The following is a 21,213-nucleotide window of genomic DNA, read 5'->3' on the forward strand; positions in this document are numbered from 1 at the left end:
CAACCAAAGCTGCCTGTGTCTGAGATGAAGTACATCTTGAACAATTCTCATGCTCATTCGCTACATCACTAACATGTTTTGCTTTGACGTGATTAAAGTAGTTATAATTATAATTAGGGCTGTCAATCGATTCAAATATTTAATAGTGATTAATCGCATGACTGTCCATAGTTAATCACGATTAACTAAATTAAATTAATGGGATATTTTTATCTGTTCACAATGTACCTTAAAGGGAGATTTGTCAAGTATTTAATACTCTTATCAACATGGGAGTGGGAAAATAAGCTTGCTTTATGCAAATGTATGTATATATTTATTGTTAGAAATCAATTAACAACACGATACAATGACAAATATTGTCCAGAAACCCTCACAGGTACTGCATTTAGCATAAAAAATATGCTCAAATCATAACATGACAAACTGCAGCCCAACATGCAACAACAGCTGTCAGTGTGTCAGTGTGCTGACTTGACTATGATTTTCCCCAAACTGCATGTGATTATCATAAAGTGGGCATGACTGTTTAGAGTGTTATTTAGCCTCCTTCGTGACAAGTTATTATGACATGGTTGCTACCAATTGATTTCTTAGGTTTTTTAGTTTCATAGGATGCCAGCATCTTCACTCTAGCTTTAAAACTGAGCTCACTACAACCTAAATATTGCAAGTTAAAAAAAATTGTGGCGTTAAAACGAATTTGCATTAACGCATTATCACGTTAAAGTTGCCGTAGGTAGTATATTTTTGGCATCATTGGGCAAAAATTCCATAATAACCTTTCAGCATATTGTAATTCAAGTGTTCTGAGAGATAACTAGACTTCTGCACCTCCTCATGGCTCTGTTTTCAGGCTTTAAAAATCTAGCTCATGTGACCGGAACTTGGTGTTCCTTCACCAGATTTCACAATGGCAGGGCGTCACAAACTTTCTCATTTTACAGCAAAACCATGCACTACAAGATGATTCTGAAAACATTTGAGGCGAGAAATAGGCATTAACGTAACATAATATTTATTCATATTTGATCAGCGCTGCCTAGTTTAACCGTTTGGTCAGAGTTTGCGAGTGATTGACAGCCGGCTCTCATAGACAGCAGACCTCAGATCAGCTCTTACTGCTTGTTTTCCTCCGGTCTGTGAAATCTTGCAGATGCCGTTATGAGCACCGGAGGACACAGAGGCACATGATTTTTTTCAGGTTACCTGTTTCATGTACTACTGTCAGGATATAGCGACCGTTTTATAAAAATAACTTTCTTTAATCATATTTGCTCCAAACTCGCCTACTTCAGCTTTAAACTTTGACAGTCCTACCTCTGTTAGGAATTGTCTGCCTTCATAGTCTGCAGATAACGAGAGTGATATCTGACTTGTTGGCACGAAGAAAAAGAAGTTTGTTTTAGGCTAAAAATGGCCCGTACGCTTATTGGTTAAATTGCTGTAAGTTGCAATGATGCTCACAGTGACAAAATCTATTGCTTGAAAAAAGCATATGTCCATCACAAAAACATTTAATGATAAGCAGACGCATAAATGGAAAATAATGATCTTGAAAACTGTGCGAGACAGATTCTGCAGTAGCTGTCAATTAGTGTATTAGTATTTAAGGCTAGACAGATTTTCTTGTTTATAGAAAGCTGCGTATGAGCCTGTGGAGACGAGAGAGAGTGACAAAGAAAAAGACGGAAGGTGTATTTCACTTATTTGCATCTTCTTCTTATCCCACAATCTCTCTCTCTTCCTTCATTTCCTCTCAGCATTAGGTGTGAAAATATCAGAAGAGGAGCGAGAGGGAAAACAGCTGTAGAGCCAGAATATTTTCTATCTAACACGGAGAATTAAGGGTTTATTTTGACCAAACCAGAGTTGGTGATTGTTGAAACAGTGGAAAGACTAACCAAGATGGGTTTGGCGAGTTTTATTTTGTTTCTGTCAACTTTGAATGAAGTGTGTTTTACGACACGGAAAATGACTGTTTTTGTCAATGGAGTCTGGTGTATTTGGCGAGAGCAATGTAGCTGTTGTTTCTGGTTAAACAAAAAATGATTTTACTCTTAAACAAAAATGTCTATCTCTCTCCTCACTTTTACACTGTGATCTGTAATCTGTAATGTTGGGCTTTAGCTTCTATATATTTTCAACCTCTTTAACCCAGAGCTTAAAATTGAACTGTTGAGTTTACCAGAGATCAACACACGTATAACAACTTCAATGCAGCCAGTGTACACATAAATCAAACATGAATTCAATTTGTATGTGCATTTCAATCGCTCGTGCAACCACGTAACAATATTTTAGAGGTGTCAGCTTTGGTATCAATACATTTTTAAGTTAGTCAGCTATTTTATATAGAAATGTGAGAAGTCATAGTTGACTATTCGTAGGTAAAAATATAGTTATGGCTCATTGTTTTCTGTTTTTGGCGATTTTCACTGAAAAATAGCAGATTTTTTTCAAAGGAGTTGGTTGTTTAAACTGACTTTCACCTGGATTCACTCTCCGTCTCCTCCCAGTAGCATTAAGAAATCTCAGACATCCTTAATGATGGCACATCTCTGCTGAATTCTAGGTCTTGTAAGGTTGAAGAACATAGACGAACGAAATGGATACGTAAAAATAAAGGGGGTTAAAATCAAATGTTGGCCAGTTACGTCAGAGTTGTACATTTATTGCAGGAACAATGTTATATAGGTGGCTAAGAGCTCGCCTGAGGCTCTGCTCAGATCAGAGTAAACCTCAACAGCAACAAAACAACAGAGACACTGTTATCTAACATCACATTTTTTTCAGGAGGAAAGTGGGTCAATCTCATTAAGTCCTAATAGCAGTCTTGTTGTGAGCACTTATGGCCTATTTGTAAGGGTCACTGTTGGCTGCTTTCACCAACATCCGCTGGAAAACACCTTGCCTTTTTCAAAGGACGGGATCCTTTGAAATTCATTTTCACCCTTGTTATGTATTCAAAAGTTGTGTTTCCTGCTGCAATAATAAACTGTCTACTGCTGTTTGAAGTAAACAATGTTGCGTAGTCACAAGCACTAGTTCGAAAATGCTTCTAGGAATATAAAGAGGAAACAAATTAAACTAGAATGGCACTCGGAGAGCGCATACCTCGCCAAGGTCCGTGACTGTAAAAATAGGTTGAGCTCCCAAAGAGACAAACATCGTCAATCTAAATTCCAAGAAAGACCTGTCCATTCAGAGTTGTTTGACGGTGAAGTTAGAATGGGTGTGCGCCCTGCGCTGCCTGTTGATGGCGTTACGTTGATACTTGGTAATGATGTGGCTGGAGGACGTGTCTGGGCTGATGAGCCCTTACCATGTGGCACCTATTTCCTCACTAATACATCATTTTGAATGAAGTAACCGTGAGCACGATTTTTCACCTCCTCCACTGGAAGAACAGACTGGAACAGCTCCCCCAGTATAGAATCTGCTTTTTGCTCATTCACCAACTCACTATGCGAGACAGACAAAGGAGTGTCAGACAAAGATAATACAAACAATTCTGTGACATCATCATTTGTTTCTGCCTGCTCCGTATCTGCATTGCGACTGGCCACACTCATGGCGCACGTCACAGCGCACACTTGGAACACTTCAGGATACTGCTTCTCATTTTCATCAGGCCCATTACTACCAAGCGGAACCGGGACAAGTGGCTCATCAGCCCAGACACGTCCTCCAGCTACATCATTACCAAGTGTCAACGTGACGCCATCAACAGGCAGCGCGTGACGCACATGCTACTGGACATTCCTGACAAATGCGGTGGAGCTAGTGAATCTGCGGACGTCTTTCTTCTGTTGGTTATTAAAAGCGCCCTCTGTGAACTACGACCGCCGAGAGGTGCTGCGCAAAACGTGGGCTAAAGAGAGGTTACACAATGGTGTGTTGATTCGAAGGATCTTCATCGTAGGAAATACAGATGCTCGCCCGGAGAGAGAGAGAGAATGAACAAACTCCTTGAACTGGAGCGACGTGAGAAAATGACGTCCTCCAATGGGACTTCAAAGATTCATTCTACAACCTCACCTTGAAGCAGGTACTCTTCCTCGAATGGATAGAAATAAACTGCCCACACGCTCGCTTGCTGCTAAATGGCGATGATGACGTCTTTGCCGACACAGACAACATGGTTGAGTATCTCCAAAGCCTCAAAGATAATGATGGAAGCAAGCACCTCTTCATTGGCAGTATAATGGATGAGTCACCTCCCGTTAGAGAAGTACAGAGCAGGTATTTTGTTTCAGAGGAGATGTTTAAGCCAGACTATTATCCCCCTACTGTAGTGGTGGGTGGTTCCTCCTGTCTGGGTACACAGTTTTGGTCATATACAATATGTCCAAGACCATTAGTATTATTCCCATTGATGATGCTTACATGGGGATGTGGCTGGCCAAAGCAGAACTAAGTCCCACTTCCCATTTGGGTGTGCATACACATGCTTGGCGCATTCCCTCCAGCAAGCTAGATGAATATGATCCTTGTTATTTTAAAGAAGAGCTCCTGGTACACGGTTTCCAGTCAGCTAACATGTTTTTTATGTGGCAAAGATTACATTTTTCCATTGAGAAGAGCCTGCACTGCCATTCTTTGCTCTTCTTTCAATCAAGAAATACTCTTAATTCTGAAATAACTGATGCAATTGCAGCATCTACATGAACCTCTGTAGGAGTGGTTGAGATTAGGCATTGATCTCGAATGGTTAAGGTGCTAAATTCGACATTCAGAGCATTAATATAGCAGCAAACAACTATTTGCAATGTAAAGTTATAGTGGAGTAATGTAACCTGAGCAGAGAATGAAGTCGCTCTCCTTATCTCTGTGTTGAAATCCAAGCAAAATACGTGTCAGAATACCATTTTAAATTAAATATTGTCGTGCTGCAGAGCTGTCCTGGCCTACACATCATATTCTACAGATTTAGGAAAACATCTTTGTTTGGTACAGAGCCCCACAAAAATAACACCATTATCATTTTTAATATGTTTTTCAATGAAAATGAGAATAATTATTATTATTTTTTTTTTAAATTATCATTCCCTCCAATATCGCATATCATATCGCAATTTTAATACCAGTCAAAATAATCGCAATTAGCATTTTAGCACTTCCGGTTCATTCGTCTGGTAGTCAATGGGTTTTTTGAATGGGTTTTTAGTTAGATGCCTGAAATAAGGTCTGTGGTTAAAACAAGCTTAAGAGAATTGTTCTACAATATAAAATACATCAACACCCCACTTGTGAATTTTGAAGCCTTTATGTTTCTTATTAAAAGGTGGTTGCCAACAAGTGGGAAGTGGGCAGCGACGTACATGAAACCTGCCTTGGCGGAGGTCTGCTCACAGCTCCGAGTGCACTTCTAGTTAGCTCTGTGTTATCAGCTCTGGTGAAACAGGGTGGGAGATCTGATTATAGCAGGTAGACTGTATCTACCTAGACTTTAGTGTTTAATAATAGAATTTATTAAAAAGGTTTTATCCATAAAGCAAGTCTTCTTTTTTGGTGCTTCTTCTTGGAATTTCACCAGACACTGATTGGAGGTGAAACAGATGGCTGCCAAGAGGCAAATAAAGATAGAACCTAAATCAGCATTTTGACATCCATCTGCTGTGTAAATTGAGGCCTGTGTGACAACCAATGGTTTCGACACTACAGTACCTCGCTTCCAGGTACCATCTTTCTCACTTTAGCAAAGCAATTCACGCATCAGCAGTGCCACTTCTTCCTGAGGTGGAAAACAGAGGTCGGGGTTTTAGGAGAGACATCATGTCCCAGCATGTTGAGACCTCTAGAGGGGAAACAAAACATGGAACACTTCTCCACCAACAAAAACAGTGTTTCTTAGGAACCTTATCATTAATTACAACAGGTTTCCATTGTGTCCACTTTATTTCCTATCCTCCAAGGACAGATGGTGTGAAAATAGAATCCTCTTTTAAAAGCCATTTGTCATTTGTTGCATATGTATTTAAATACAATCCTGTAGCAAAGATATTGTGATATTCATTGACAGCTATTGGATATTGTAAAACAGCTATTTAGCTTATCCTATAAAATATTGTTAAGTACAAAATAAACTGTTTTGATGCGAGAAACTCCAAATGTTCAATACAAATAAAATACAGACCTGCCAAACATTTTATTTCCCATTTATATTGAGCAAACACTTTCCTCTTCAGGTTGTATAGCTGGTGCTAAAGTGCTGACAATTTCCAATACTTCTTCTTTTTCTTTTGACAACCAAATGAAACTCGCTGAAATCACAACATCTCCCACTTCGCACGTTAGAGGATGTTAAATTTCCAGCCCTCCCACTTGCATCTGCTATTTTTATTTATGGATATCACGTTTGTCTTTAATCGCAAATGATGTTCTGTGAGGCTCAGTGAATAAAGACTTTCAGGAAAATAGTACCCCCGCTCTCTCTGTTAAGACGGACACATTATGCCCTTTAGAGATAAAAGGATTCTTTAAATAGAAATGTGTGACCACTTGGACACACAGCAGACGGGTGGCACATGTGGCTGATCAATAAGCATTTCAAGCGCACAACGTGAGACACTGTTTCGGCAGCAGCCGGCACCCTCCCATGTGTCTAACCCTTTTAGCGTTTGATTTTTTTTTTTTTACATATGCCAAGTCGGCTGCCTGGTCCCCTGTTCGAGATTGATTCCAGCTAGACACTGCCCATCCCATTTCCTGCTCGGATATCTGAAGAGCCCGATTGGAGCGGCACCCAGTTCAGTTATAGATACTTGGCCAGTTTGTCAGTTGGGGCAGCTGGGATTTAACAGACACCATCAGACACACAACTCCATCTCATACAACAGACTGCTCGAAAAACAAACGTTTGTCGTACAAAACCCGCCGATGCCACACTGGCAATATGTTTAAAATCCAGTCAAAACAACTTTGTGCTTCACCAAAAATGACTTTTCAGAGCCGACAGCTGACTCACACACTCAAACATTCCCCCCCCCCCAAGCACAATCTTTTATTTATCATCCTGTTTAGCCTTGAGACATTCATATTTTTCCTCTTCTGCTCCTTAAGTGATATCCTGCTTTCCTGAGTAATGTAAATAGCATACTTTGATGTGCTATAAAAAAACAAAACCTTAAAGAAAACCTGAATTTTACCATAGGGGTTGTCAAGCCTTCAAATGTGGACACGCAGCATCTTTCTTTGGTGGAAAACCAATAAATGAAATAATTGAGCTTCCAGCTCACGCTGATTTCCACTACTGCCCTGTTTATGAAAATAGTTTAATGTAACTGCTGAAAAACTCTTCACTTTAGAGTGAAAAACACATCACTACACCCTCTGTTAATGATATGTAATGCCCTATTAAAATGTTTTTATTATTATGCCTAAATCATATCTTTAAATAAACTTAAAATAAACAAGAACGTGATGATCTAAAGTGTTGACATCGTATCCGCTGTGCACCCTGAGTTGCAGTTTTAATAACTGAAATAGGATGGTGCCCTGCTGTCTGCAAGACGGAGACGTCGGGTTTCATACGTGTGCCTCTGGTGACTATTGATTCAAAGCCCAGTGGTTTGGCTCATTTGTGGACTGATGCCCCGTGCTGCACATCCACTGAAGTGAACCACAACAGAGGAGATCGCTGCCATCGGTCAGCACCAACACAGGGGGCACTAATGTGGGCAGCAGCGACAGACCAAATCCGTCCTTCCTCACTCCCCAGGGCCTCTGCAGCATGCCACGTGTCTGTTAGATACCGGCCCAAACTGCCTTTTCCAGCTGTGCTCCAGCAGTGCCAGGATAGCAAAGTGAGCATCTGAGTGAATTTCAAATATGGTCTGCCAGAGAAGCTGAATAATAATTAAGGAAAATTATGCTTTACTTCTGCAGGGTTTCCACCAAAAGACTTTTAGTCCCTGGAACTACTTTTTAAGGAACTAAAAGGTTCCTTTAGCCCACTGTTGTCTGCGTTTCAACTGCAGTCTAAAGACCTGTGAAGATTAGGCAAATGAGTTCATTTAAAAACACAAGTTAATAAAAATAAACGTAAAAGGTTTTGTCTCACTGCGACGATATTTACTGCTGCATTGTATTTAATAATGCATGTTGGATGTAATGAATGAAATGCAGAGGAGGAAAATGAAACTAAGAGCGTCTGTCTCCACAGTAAATCATCTGTTGATTGTTTGGTGGTTATTTATTTGTGCTTTAGAATGTAGCTGTTTAACTTCATTTAGATCCCGGTCAGAGCTTCAGATGTAATGTGTAGGACTGTAGGTCCTTTATCAGCCAACAGGTAAGTTAAGTAATTCCATAACTGAAACACTGCAGATTTTTCTTATTTGCCCAAATGAAATCCTGGTACAATTTCCTTTCCGCATAAAGTGATATGTTTTCTGTTAAAGGTTTGTTTACATCAGTAATGTTTGTACATATTTTAATTATGATCAGTTGAAAAACACTCAAAATGCTATAGAGTACATGTACTTGACATCTATGGGACATTGTTTCTAGAAAGAAATCCTAGAGACAGATATCTCTAAACCTCTGCAAATAATCTACAGTACATGGATAGCCAAAATGCTTCAGTGATTAAAATTACAAGTCAACTCTGTTGCTCTTTTCATTAGTTGTCAGTCCCTCTGGGTGACTGGTCTTGGTTTCCCCCAGGTCCTGAATACTCTGACATTTGGTTGCATTAGCAATGGGTATTGCATACTCAGCTTTTTTTATGCATGTAAAATGTACACTAATTAACACAATTGTAATATCTGTAATATATTCTGGCCTTTTTTTTGGTGAGTGGGGGCTTTTTTTTTTCTTTTTTTTGCCGTTCTTTTTTTCTTGTATGTCTATTTTGCATATTGGAAAAACTCAAAAAAAAAAAATTAAAAAAATATATATACAATAAGTAACCCACACCTATTAGAGGTCATCTTTGGACTCTACAGTGGTGAATTAGATCAGCCATAGCTCTAAATCTAAAGCTAAATCTGTAGTAATTTAACTGACAAATGTGACAAAATGTGCTTTTTCTTACTGTCAGGCATGATGTGATGCATGGCAACAGACAGGAAGAAGATGGCGTCGCTGTAGTAAGCCCCAGAGCCGGCGCTGAAGTGCTTCTGCATGGCCTCCACGATGGGGAAGAGCTTCTGTGTGAGAGCCACCACGTCATGGAACAAAACCTGCAGATCGGCAGCAGATCAACACAGTGGAATCAAGTTAGTACAACAAATTCCCAACTGCAGTAGAGCTGAGATAAACTATATATGGAACCGCTTAAGATCTTTAAGAGACTATTTCCCTATACGGACATTTTCTGATAGCTCTGAGTTCACGAGTTGTGATGTACGCCAACATTGAAGCCCATGGGAATATTCTCTTAGATGAAATATCTGACAATGAAGTTAACCCCATGTAGCCTACTCCTTTGTCCTATAAATCAAAACCAATAAAAAAATGACAAGCTGTACACAGGGTAAAAGAAGATAATGATCAAAAGTGGGCAGATTTGACCATAAATGTTAATAATAATAATTTACCATGCGCTTGCAGTGCACTACAGACAACTACTTGCTTCGTGCAACCTCTCAAATAAAACTTTTACTGTCCACAATTAGTGGAGAGGACCATGATGTCTAGAAAAATAGATATAAGTGTAAACAACAAATGTTTTATATAACACTGCCTTGTGTCATTTAAAAAGGTTTGACTGCAAATTATGCTTCTTATGATGTTCAGACAGTCTAGAACCCAAATACCATTAAAGGACCAGTGTGTAACAATCAGGAGGATCTATTAGCAGAAATGGAATATAATATTAATAAGTATATTTTCTTGTATAATCACCTGAAAATAAGAGTCATTGTGTTTTCGTTATCTTAGACTGAGCCGTTTATATCTACATAGAGAGCGGGTCCTCTCCAAGGTGTCCGCCATGTTTCTACAGTAGCCCAGAACGGACAAACCAAAAACTCTTTACTTTACCCTGCTTGGGCCGGAGTCGATAACGTTACTCTCTCCCGTCACCGCCACTCTCTCTCTCTCTTGCTTCACCACTCACTTCCCACGTACACACTCACTCTAAGCGCTCTGCTCTTACAACAACTGGCTCTAGAGAGGGCAATTTGTGTTTTCGCTTCAGCCACCGTAGCATTCCTACACGTTTGGCACACGTGAGAAGTTGTAATCTGCTCACCGCTAGATACCGCCAGATCCTACACACTGTTTCTTTAAACGCCATCTTCTTGTGTTTCGTGCCTCTCAGTGCTGAGCTTTAAATGACATGCCAGCTGTGAAGCAGCAGTCTCCGCTCTGATCATGTACAGTAGATATCTTTACAGATTACTGAAAGAGGATAAATAGTAAGTACTGATTATCATTAAAGCTTTCCGGCAGAAGGAAAAATAAATGTGTTGGTTTGGGACAAACAGTATTTCCTGAGGAGAATCTGGCCTTTTCTGGTCAAGCCTGACATCAGTAAATGTGTACATTAGAGGCCTGAGATAAAACCTGGACAATATGCCAGGCTGTGGAATTATAAATCAGGCCCATGTGCCTCGATGGGCAAACATCATTTAATGATCCCTGGCAGATTAAGGTAAGCCTTCTGTCGTTTGTGGAAATCAGTGCCGCCTTGGACTCCTGCTAGTAATGTGATGTAATGGCACATAAATCACTGCTGTGGGAGAAATAAGTAATATTACTAAAATCCTGATAAATAATTCTCACTCACTGGGACTGCAAAAGGACACATTTTAATTTCTGTTTTTTAAGATTTCCATGATTCTTATGAGCTATACAAGCTGTATCACAGTGCCAATGTCTGGATCTATGTTCGCCGTTTCATATGAAAGTACGCATTTGGAAACACTACAAGAATTAACACTACAGGTGGCGTCTCATTTAAACTTTTTGCTGTTCTGTTTTCCATGTTTCTCTATGCAGAATACAACTTTCAACCAAAAGCAAATGCTCAGTGTTTTCATAATGACAAACCCACCGTCAATCACAACAAGTTAAAGAGACAAAACCATAGGAAGACCAGTAAGTCAAATTAAGACAAAGATTATGCACAATTATGTCTGCAATGAATGTCACCTTGGTGAAACAGGATAACTAACAATAACTGTGAATATAGAAAATTAGTTGAGGACAGACTAATTCCATCTTTTATAGCACAGTGTATTTTCTGGAGGATTCTTTTATATTGTATAAGCTATTTTGTATGGCTTCCTATTAACAATTCATGGAGAAAAAACAAGTTTACTACTTCCCCCAAATGGCCACAATAAATAATGCAACAAGTTCTTAAAAAATAGACTGACATTTTTTCAACATAGGGCCCTATCTTACACGTGGCGCAAAGCGGCGCACTTGCACCCATCTGTGCGTCCATGGCAATGTGAGGGACAAGTTAGAGACACACTCTTGTACCAGGAGTTTAACACAAATTAATTCTCAACCTGTGAGAAACAGCTGTTGATTGTTTTAAACACGGAAAGGGATTTTACAATATGCAAAAGGTTCAAATTGCTTACAGACGATTGCTTACTATTTAAATGTGCAAGAGATCATATTGTTTTTCAATAGGCACTCCCCACACAACCCTCCTCTAACCTGAGAACACAGATTATTGGAAATATTGGCAAGCGCCCAACAGCATTATTTATTCAGGGATAAAATAAATACTCTTCTGTTCTGTTATTTATACTTCTGATACTTTTGGCATTCAGTGTATTTGACCAAGTAATATTATTAGCTCACAAACAAAACTAGCTGCACAAAGTTGACCTGAGAGACTGGACACGATTGGCAGTCGTTGGCAAGTTGACGTCAGTTCTGAGCAAAAATTCCTTTTTTGACTTTTGATGCCAGGCTTGCTTGCCATAATTTCTACTGAACAGAGGATGAGACAGGGGAATCGAGACGTTTAAGCCTGTAATACACTTAAATACAGAATGAGAAATATTACCAGGAAAAGCTGTATACATACATGACTTTAAACCAGCATCCTTTCATTTAGACGTTAATTTCCCAATCAATAACCTTCATTGTGTGGTCAGAGCACAGAAATTACACATCTTTTAATCTAATCAAGGGTGCAGGAACAAGACACAAATTTACAAAGTACAGTCAGAACACAGAGTACCTGTTAGGAGGACAATCATTTCAGAGGATCTCCATAAAGAAGGGAAGATATTAACACTTTGTTCTGGGTCCACATTCAGGGTCCTAAAGCTTGATTTATGCTTGCCGTATCTGAGAGGGTTGCGAGTGTCCGCACGGCCAAAGTGACGTGACACCATCAGACACGGCCGGTGTTCTGTACGTCAAGTGTTCGCCTGAAACCCTTTTATATAGTTTAGATATCATTTCCTTGTCACGATTCCAGCTCAGCTCATGTCGGTGTGGCCGTCCTTGCAGAAAGCATAATCAAAGCTTAAGACCACCCAGAGGCCACTTGATCCTTTGTGTTTTACAAATTGACTGTTTTGTTTGTATTTACTAGATCCTGCTAATATTTTTGTGATTTTCCCTATTGTCAGTTACATGATTGATATATTGTGTACCCTCCTACACAAATATCCTCCTAACAGGATATTAAACTGGGAATCCTATCACAACACCGTGTTCTCTCGTGCTAATGACTGAACGGGAACGAAGCACACGACTGCAGTATGTTGTGTGAATGACGGTCAGCTGTAATGAGCACAGCCTCTGGGCAGTGTGACTCTGTAGGCTGCTTGTTGCGAATGTCAAGTGGGTCATTGAATTTACCAGTGTTGAGAAGGGATGGAGGCTAAAATTCTTGCATAACCGCTGTTCTTCCCGTCATGCTCCTTTTAGATAAATAATTAAAAAGGAATGAGGCTCGAGTTGAGCAGACAAGGATGTCAATGTGCTCATAATACACTGCCTCCGTCAGCCCCCGGGGAGTCCCCGTCGCATCTGTAACTTTGGCAGGACTTCAGTGAGCGAGCGCCTGTTTGTGTGCACTTCAATAGAGACAGAGGCGGCACTTGTGGCTGTGCTTCTGTCAGAACAGCATTTCATGATTCATTATCTCAAACCAAGATGTTTAAAAGCACTGATCTGGAATGATATCATGACAATGATAAAAAACAGTGGGAGTATACAGCCTGCTGGTACAATTTATGGAGCATGTAACTTTGAGTTACAAAGTTGTGTAAGAGAGCTATAAAAACGTGTTTCCCCTGGGCCACTATGTACTAACTAGAGCCTGACTGACAGACACCGATATATTGATAGTGACCTCACACATACATAGGCATTACAGCGAATGGTAGCTGATAAGTAAGATATGCTGCAGTACAGCAGTACAGACAGCTAAAGTCTGAAGCTAATGCATTTTTTATTTGGATTTTTGGGGCATTTGGTGCCTTAATTTGAGAGTAGACAGTACAGGGATGACAGGAAACCAGGGGAGAGAGAGGTGGGAAATGCCATGCGACAAAAGTCGCCGGCCAGAGACAAACCAGCGACGTCCTTCAGGGTCAACACCCGCTCAAAAAAATATCTTCATCACAATTCTTTAATAACCAAATTGAAGGGATCCATATCAAATTATTATGGCCCAACATTACAGCCCCGCTGATCGATATTTGGGAGAATTATGATCAAGCTACAAACTGAGTGTGACATTTGACAAATGAAAAAACATCACAACAACAACAACATGCATCAACATGTCAGTGCTCTCCGGTGGTCAAACTAAGTAATGGAGACACTGTTTCCTAAATTACATCAAGCCTAGTTTGGCATTACTGTGCAGCAATTTCTTGTTACTTATCGGCTGACATATAAATCAATAATATAACTGCAATATGGTAATATCAGTCAACATATTTTCCTTGCAGATTTATCAGTCTAGTTCCAGTCAAAATGTAAAAAGAAAATCCAAATCCAGTGTTAGCCAGGCTCTGCTATGTATACTTGAGTTGCAATGTGATGAGAGCACACACACTACAGTAACAGCACCATAGGCTAAGGTTAGTCAGTAAACTTGAAATATCTCACAATATATACATTGTATTTCCTCGGTAACTCTGCTTCTAAATCATGCTTTTCCTGACAGGTTTCTGGCTGATGGTTTAAGTAAATATAACCAAAAAATTTATTTTTTATTGTCAAAATGTTTGGATATTTGTCGGTGATGCCGTTAATTAAGGACCCTCCCAACTCTATATTTTTGCATTACTCTATGAAACCCCAACATCTTGCTAATACGGCCAATACTTTGTGCTACCCGTTTAACAAATGTGTTTTGTATCTTGGCAAACTTTAAAGGTGCAGGTGAGGTTGCAGATTGCAACCAACTGAGGCTTCTCCTGTGTGATAAGCGTGTAGGACAACTACAGTGGCCGACGCGAAAACATGAAAACGTGAATGGCCCTGTCTAGAGCCAGTGTTTGGTTCGTCCGTCCTTGGCTACTGTAGAAACATGGCACCTGGCTCCGTGAAGAGGACCCCCTCCCTATGTGAATATAAACGGCTCATTCTACACTAACAAAAATACAACAAGTCTTACTATCAGGTAATTACACACTAAATAAAACATAGTTAATAATATTATATTCCATTTCTGCCAATAGATCCCCATAAATGTGACACACTGTTCCTTTAATAGTTATACACAGAGCATTATTAGTATTGGGTGAGTAGTACATGAAAGGAGGGGGTGGGGAGATAATCCCTGCGTGCCAGTTGGGGCTGTATTTTTGAGGACTTGTCTGGTCCTCTTTAACACCCTGGTATAACACAACAGATTTTTATATCTGGTGTAGCAGCACTTCACCATCAAATGTCAGATCTTGCCCAGTATTTTACATTACACACTTCAGCGGTGCTCGTAGAAGACTTTGAGCTCAGTCGGAGTATACAGAGAGTGAAATGAGCAGGAAGCAATCTGACCCACAGGCTCAAAACTGCCAAGATGCCAAGCTGAGCGAACCTCTAACCAACCCGCAGAGCATGAGATCAGCCTGAGCTAATACAGAGCTGTAACAACACCAGATGTTGTAGATGATGAGAACTTCCTGAGAGAAAAGGCCTAGCTGGTGCGGAGGATATGGACAGGGATAAGTAATTTGTTAACAAGTTTACGATCTTGTGCTCTGTGAAGAATACAAAAAAGGAGAAATAATGACCGTTGCATGCAACAGACAGGGGACATAATCCTGTGTTTTGGCAGAGAGAGCACAGACAGGAAGGGATATCCCCATTAGTGAGGGATTAGTTTGGCGGACCAACACTGCCCCCATGTGTTTCGACTTCAAACAGCACCAACAGCCAATGTTTGTCTGGGTTAAGGGGTTAGTAGGATAGTTTTGTAATTTTTATAAAGTCTACAAAAGGTGTGTGAAGGTGTGAAAAGAGTCGGGCTTCTCTCACAAGCTCTTTTATTCTTTACACAACTATTTCTGTCACTTTTTGTAACAAGTACAACCCTATGAATGCCTTCCAGAAGAGACTGTCCAAAAGTGTCTGCCGCTATCCTTATTTGTATGACTATCGGGTCTCATCCCTGTCTGTGACTTCACGCTTTTCACCTCGTCTTTGAGTGTGGCCGGTCAGAACAGGGTTAAACACTTTTGCCTTCAGTTGTAGCCGGATGTTGTACAAACTAGTTTGTTTCAAGTCTTCACTTCCAAGTTTATCAACCATGGGCTTCCCTGATAGGGATTTCAAACACTGAAATATTCATTTGTTTCGTATACATTAAAGGACCAATATGTAATATAATTACTGAATTAATCATAAGATGATCATGATATGTCATCAAAGATTAAGGAAACACACTGAATTGAAATACTGGCTTCTCTGACAACAATGCCCATTCCGGTCTGAAACGTCTGTTTTTGTTTTGATGGTGAGATCCCGTCCACTGCCCATTTTGACATCCCATTGCCGCGTATGAAACAAAGCCATGGAAGTAAGCAAACGAACTGGATCAACAGAGATAACGTTAGATTCTACCCGACCTGAAAAGCCTCGGCACATCTCTCTGTGGTCCGTGTGCAGCTGGGTTAAGACAGACAGTATTTGAGACACACAGCCGGTGAAGTGATTCCGACCACTGCTGGCCAGAGGCTAACGCGGTCGTGTCTAGAAGGTAACCCCTCGAATTGCGAAAATTTGTGCTAACTGCCATCAGTCACACCGGAGGAGTGGACAGGCCACGGCTTCAATGTTTTAAATTTGGACTGTTACCCATTTTATATGCTAGATGTCAGTACTAAATATTGCTCCTTTAAGCAACAAGCTATTTGAATTGTTTTTCAATCTGTCATTATTTATATCCAACCCATTAAAAGTTGTGTCCATCGTTCAAAAATAAAATACACTACATAAATACCACACTGAAATTCAAATACAAATTTCAGGATTTTCTAATTCCTGGACTCGTGAGAATTTATGGCCAAAAAAGGTTGGGAAAAAAACCCCCAGTGTTTTAAATAAGCAGTCCACCCAACGTTGTCAAAATATTATTAGATTTATAATTTCATCCTGTTAGAAATCTGTTGGAAAATCAAGTTGAATATACATACACTCAGTCAAAATGGTGTTTTGTCTCTTCTAGACAGAAGTTAATTTTTGAATGCTCTTTTGCATCCGACTCTGAAGTGTTGAATGTTGAACTAATACAAAATTAATACATTTGCATTCTGTAAGAAACTCTACGACTGGTTCATCAGAGTTGTGCGGTTAAAATACAAGCCTCTCTGGTACTGTTTTACTACAAAGATCTTAATGCCAATACTAACTTCGTTTTATCTGCCCTAGCTTAGCTCAATAAATACATTCTTATAATGTCAAAAATTAACCCACAATCTCAATAGCAAAGCATCAAACTCAAGCGATTTCAATGCACATCAAAGGCAAACTTTACTGAAAATAAAACTCATCTTTAAGTCAAGCATTGTGAGATTTCTTCTTCTTATATTGAAATGAATAGAGAACAGAGCCATGGTACAGTGCAAAGACATCATGTAGACTGCTTACCTCGTACTTAAATGTTGCATCGAGGAGAAACTCCTGCAGCATCCTCTCTCCCAGTTCTTTGCTGGCTTGGTCGCTCACAAAATGAAGGACCAACACCTCTCCTTCCATGAAGTTTCCATGCTTAGCCATCGACAACATGGCCACCCTGAACTTGTCCTGCAGGCTCCGGCTCTTGTCCACCTTGGTGAACATCATGAGTGCGTGGTAGCGTTGGTCACCAGTGCTACCACTGTCCCCTTTCCTGGAACTAACTCCCTCGCTCTCTCCTCCTCCTCCTACATCTCGATCTTCCCCTCCTTGCTCTTCAGATCCAGCTGGGTGTGAGAGACTGGTATCCACGGTTAGGTCAGCATCGTTTCTGTTGGCATTGTGGGTGGCCTGCGTGTGCTTGATCCGCTTCGTGGTGCTGGAGAAGTTCTGCCTCTCTGAGCCGAAGTAGTAAAAAGCTACAACAGCGAGTGCGGCAGCCAGGAGAAGCACAAACTGATAGGACCTGAAAGTACTGATCCTACCCATGATTCTGGCTCCCAGTCTTAGGATGCCCATATCTCCCGGTTGGTGTCATGAGAATAGGGGTGTACAAGGGAATACATTCACCATCTTGTGACTTTCCAGTTCATAGTTATTTTTTGGTAAGTTGACAACATTTTCCTGTAAGAGAAAGAATACTCATTTTAGTGTCGATGCACAGAGATGGCACTGCCCATCAAAAACACTAATAAAGGTTTGAATTTTGTGCACTGACTTCCGACATGTTACCTTAACATTTAGGTCTTATTTATAACATTTTTATGTAGACGAATATTTTTTTTAACAATATTACATCCACAGAGCTTTTAGAAAGGTGCTGAATAAAAGTATGGCATTCCTGAAAAAGATTATGATGATTGTGAATTATCATTTTTAAAATTTTGGTGGGTGCAAAATTAGTGTTTTGTTTATATCTGTGGAAGATAGCTGACGTTTGGTTCCCACTTCTTACAAGTCTTGTGAGACACTAGTAAAACAACGTTGATATCACGTGGTATCTCTGGGTCCGTCAGTTAGTGTGGAACAATAAATGGCTGATGGTGCCTTCATGTGGGATTGTGTTTACCGTGTTCACAAGAAGAGTCCCTCGTCAGTGGAAAGTTTCTGAAAGCTACAAGTTTACGACTTGTGACATGTTTGTTGACGTTGTCAGAAATGGCGGAGGCCTTGGAAGTTCATTTTTCGGTGCATAATAAGTTAATATATTGTAACATTAGTTGTATATTGTTTTTCTTCGTAATCTTATAATATCTCTGAGGAAAATGTTGATATTCCCAATGGCCTTATCTTTTTCCTCATCAATTCTCGTACTTTTTGTTAAACTGAAATCCATCTCATTTCTTACATGAATTTAACATTTTCCTACTATTATACTATTCCAGTACTGTACCTGCTTCTTTCTTTTCTCTCCTCCATTAAGTAAATTGGTGGGGTGTCTTTATATGCTCATTTTGGGCTTATTTGGAACACTCTGCCTTTTGAAATCAGACTCGCTACTTCATTACCATCTTTTAAGTCCCTTCTAAAAGCTTTCTTTTATAGGAAAGCATTTTTGAGTGATAAATATGATGCTGGCTTTTATCACCCCTCTCTGGCCATTTTATTCTGCTTTCTAAATTGTATTTTACCCCCAGATGTTTCTTGGTTTTATGATCCCTCTGTTGATTGTATTTTATTCTTTGCTGATTTATTGTTTTTGTTTTTTGGGTTTTTTTCTCTCTGAAAAGCACTGTGTAACCTTGTTTAGAAAAGTGCTATATAAAAAAAGTTTATTATTATATATATTATATTTTTTATTTTATTTTAGTAATATTGTACATAGTTTTTAAGCCTTGCCAGTTCTATACTTTAGCTTCTATGTTGTACTTTGTAATGGAAAATTACATTGTATGTAATGATGTCTCTTTATGCAACAGTGGAAAGTTACTGTCTGTGTGCTCTTCGTCTCATGTAGTGGGAAAGTACTGAGTGTTGACTTTTACTGGAACACTGTTTGAGTAAAACAACTCCTTATCTGTGCAAAACAACTCCTTTTCTCACAGTCCCTGTTGTAGATTTCTATATAGTCACATTGTAATAATCTCCTGCAGTGCACTCTTCTGCAGAACCAGTGCCTCTTCTTGCAAGAATAAAATACAACAAAGACATTTCATCTCTTCGAGATCCTTATTTCAACGTTCATTAGGACTCATCTCGGAATATTAATTGAATTTACATTACAACTTCTAAGGTTGACAATACCAGTGTTTCTTAATGATGCACAGTAAACACTGTTCTCTTATAAAGCTCACCCTGCAGAGAAAATAAACTGGGGGAAAAAAGTTCCGAAACTTGTGTTTCTCTGTTGTTACATTGCTAATTGGCATTGTATTTTACATCGTTGGAAAGCCTGTTTATTTACCTTCACAATGATGTCCAACTTGTAAGGATCAAGCATTTGTGGAATGAGCAGCACAGCTGATTATGTGGGTAGCGCCCAGGAGAAATTTGCCAAAATGCTCTGCCAATGGTAAACAGTGTATTCTCCTGTTGGTGTTGACTCTTGTTTTGAGTTGTTTGGTGGATGGACTGAGGCTCCTGACGGTGTATTAAATAAATAAAGTGTAAAATAGCCAATATGTCTTGTTTGTTCCTTGTTACTGAAAGAGAGTTCAATCATCTAATCCACCAAACAACTCAAACAAGAGTCAATACCAACAGGAGAATACACTGTTTACCATTGACGGAGCATTTTGGCAAATTTTTCTTGTGCGCTACCCACATAATCAGCTGTGCTGCTCATCCCACAAATGCATGATCCTTACAAGTTGGACATCATTGTGAAGGTAAATAAACAGGCTTTCCAACGATGTAAATACAATGCCAATTAGCATTGTAACTATAGAGAAATAATCCACCAAACACATTAAGTAAATGGGTGGGGTGTCCCTATATGCCCATTTTGTGCTTATTTTTATTTATTTTAGTAATACTGTACATAGTTTTTAAGCCTTGCCAATTCTATACTTTAGCCTCTATGTTGTACTTCTAAGGTAGAAAATACCAGTGTTTCTTAATGATGCACCATAAACACTGATCACTTATAAAGCTCACCATGCAGAGACAATATACAGAAGAAGGACAGGCTGTCTCATGTCCTGTCTCATGTCGTTGATCTCTGCAGCTCCATCTTTGCCAGCTTGTTCGTCCTGTTTTACCGGATCATGGAGGTGTTACTGGATCCACACGTTTTGCATAACGTTACACTGACATGTATCGACACCGTTAACGTTCATATGAATGCCATAAAGTCTAAATAGCTGCAGTAACAAACCACTGAGGCAGACTGTTGACATGTCAAGAGGTAGCGAGGATGCTAGGTTAGCAAGAGGCGCCTCTATGTGGGTGGTTGAGTTAGTTAACCTCCGACGCTGTTTGTTTAACCCGAGCTCAAAGATCACCACTGCATCCGATGTATCTCTGCATACATTCCCCGTTTTGGATTATTACAGTGTTTGCATGGCTTTGTGATTTAGAGATTAAAACGAGTCAGTAAGTCTGTGTGGAGAGATCACCAGCTAGCAGCCTAGCAACTAAACACTGTGACACAACTTTAGCCACACCCACAGCCGTATTCAGAGCCGTGCTGCCTTCCAGTAGAGTGGGATAAATGAGACTTACCTTGGAAAGAAATTTATTTTCATGTATTGATACATTATTTTTCGTGATTGTTCATTCAAAGTTCTACAGTTTAAATCACGCGTTTAGATTAAAAAATATATAATAAATTCGAATGAAAAAACTCAGTTTGTGCGGTCTGCAGGACAGATAATAATGCACACAGTGCACTTTCATAGACTAAGCTACTGGAGTTACCCTGCACTATACTCATTTTTAAGTCTCTTCTGCACTATATTCACCTTTTTAATAGTCGTGTATCACAGCTGTTACCCTGTACTATATTCAGATTTAACAGTTTTCTTCATCTCCTTGAATTTTTATATCTGGTATATTTTTTTGTAGTTTGTACTTTGCACTACTAACTTTTTTACTAACATGTTTTTCACTATGGAACTGTGATGCTGGAAACTTGAATTTCCCTCGGGATCAATAAAGTTACTATTTATCTATCTATCTATCTATCTATCTATCTATCTATCTATCTAAACTCTATCT

At 39.5% G+C, this 21,213-nt stretch overlaps 1 protein-coding gene across 1 annotated transcript in view; it reads right to left on the bottom strand.

Moving 5' to 3' along the window:
* Window positions 1-20,656, bottom strand: part of xxylt1 (xyloside xylosyltransferase 1) — a 35,518-nt gene extending 14,862 nt beyond the window's left edge. Inside the window, exons 1-3 of the mRNA XM_037769233.1 lie at window positions 20,152-20,656; window positions 17,029-17,679; window positions 9,041-9,188 (exon numbers count right to left, since the gene is read on the bottom strand). Coding sequence (XP_037625161.1) covers window positions 9,041-9,188; window positions 17,029-17,574 — 694 coding nt within the window. The 5' untranslated portion in view covers window positions 17,575-17,679; window positions 20,152-20,656. The remainder of the gene's footprint in view (window positions 1-9,040; window positions 9,189-17,028; window positions 17,680-20,151) is intronic.
* Window positions 20,657-21,213: the final 557 nt, after the last annotated feature.

Source organism: Sebastes umbrosus, chromosome 5, assembly GCF_015220745.1.
Source record: "Sebastes umbrosus isolate fSebUmb1 chromosome 5, fSebUmb1.pri, whole genome shotgun sequence".
In the NCBI taxonomy this organism is placed as follows: domain Eukaryota; kingdom Metazoa; phylum Chordata; class Actinopteri; order Perciformes; family Sebastidae; genus Sebastes; species Sebastes umbrosus.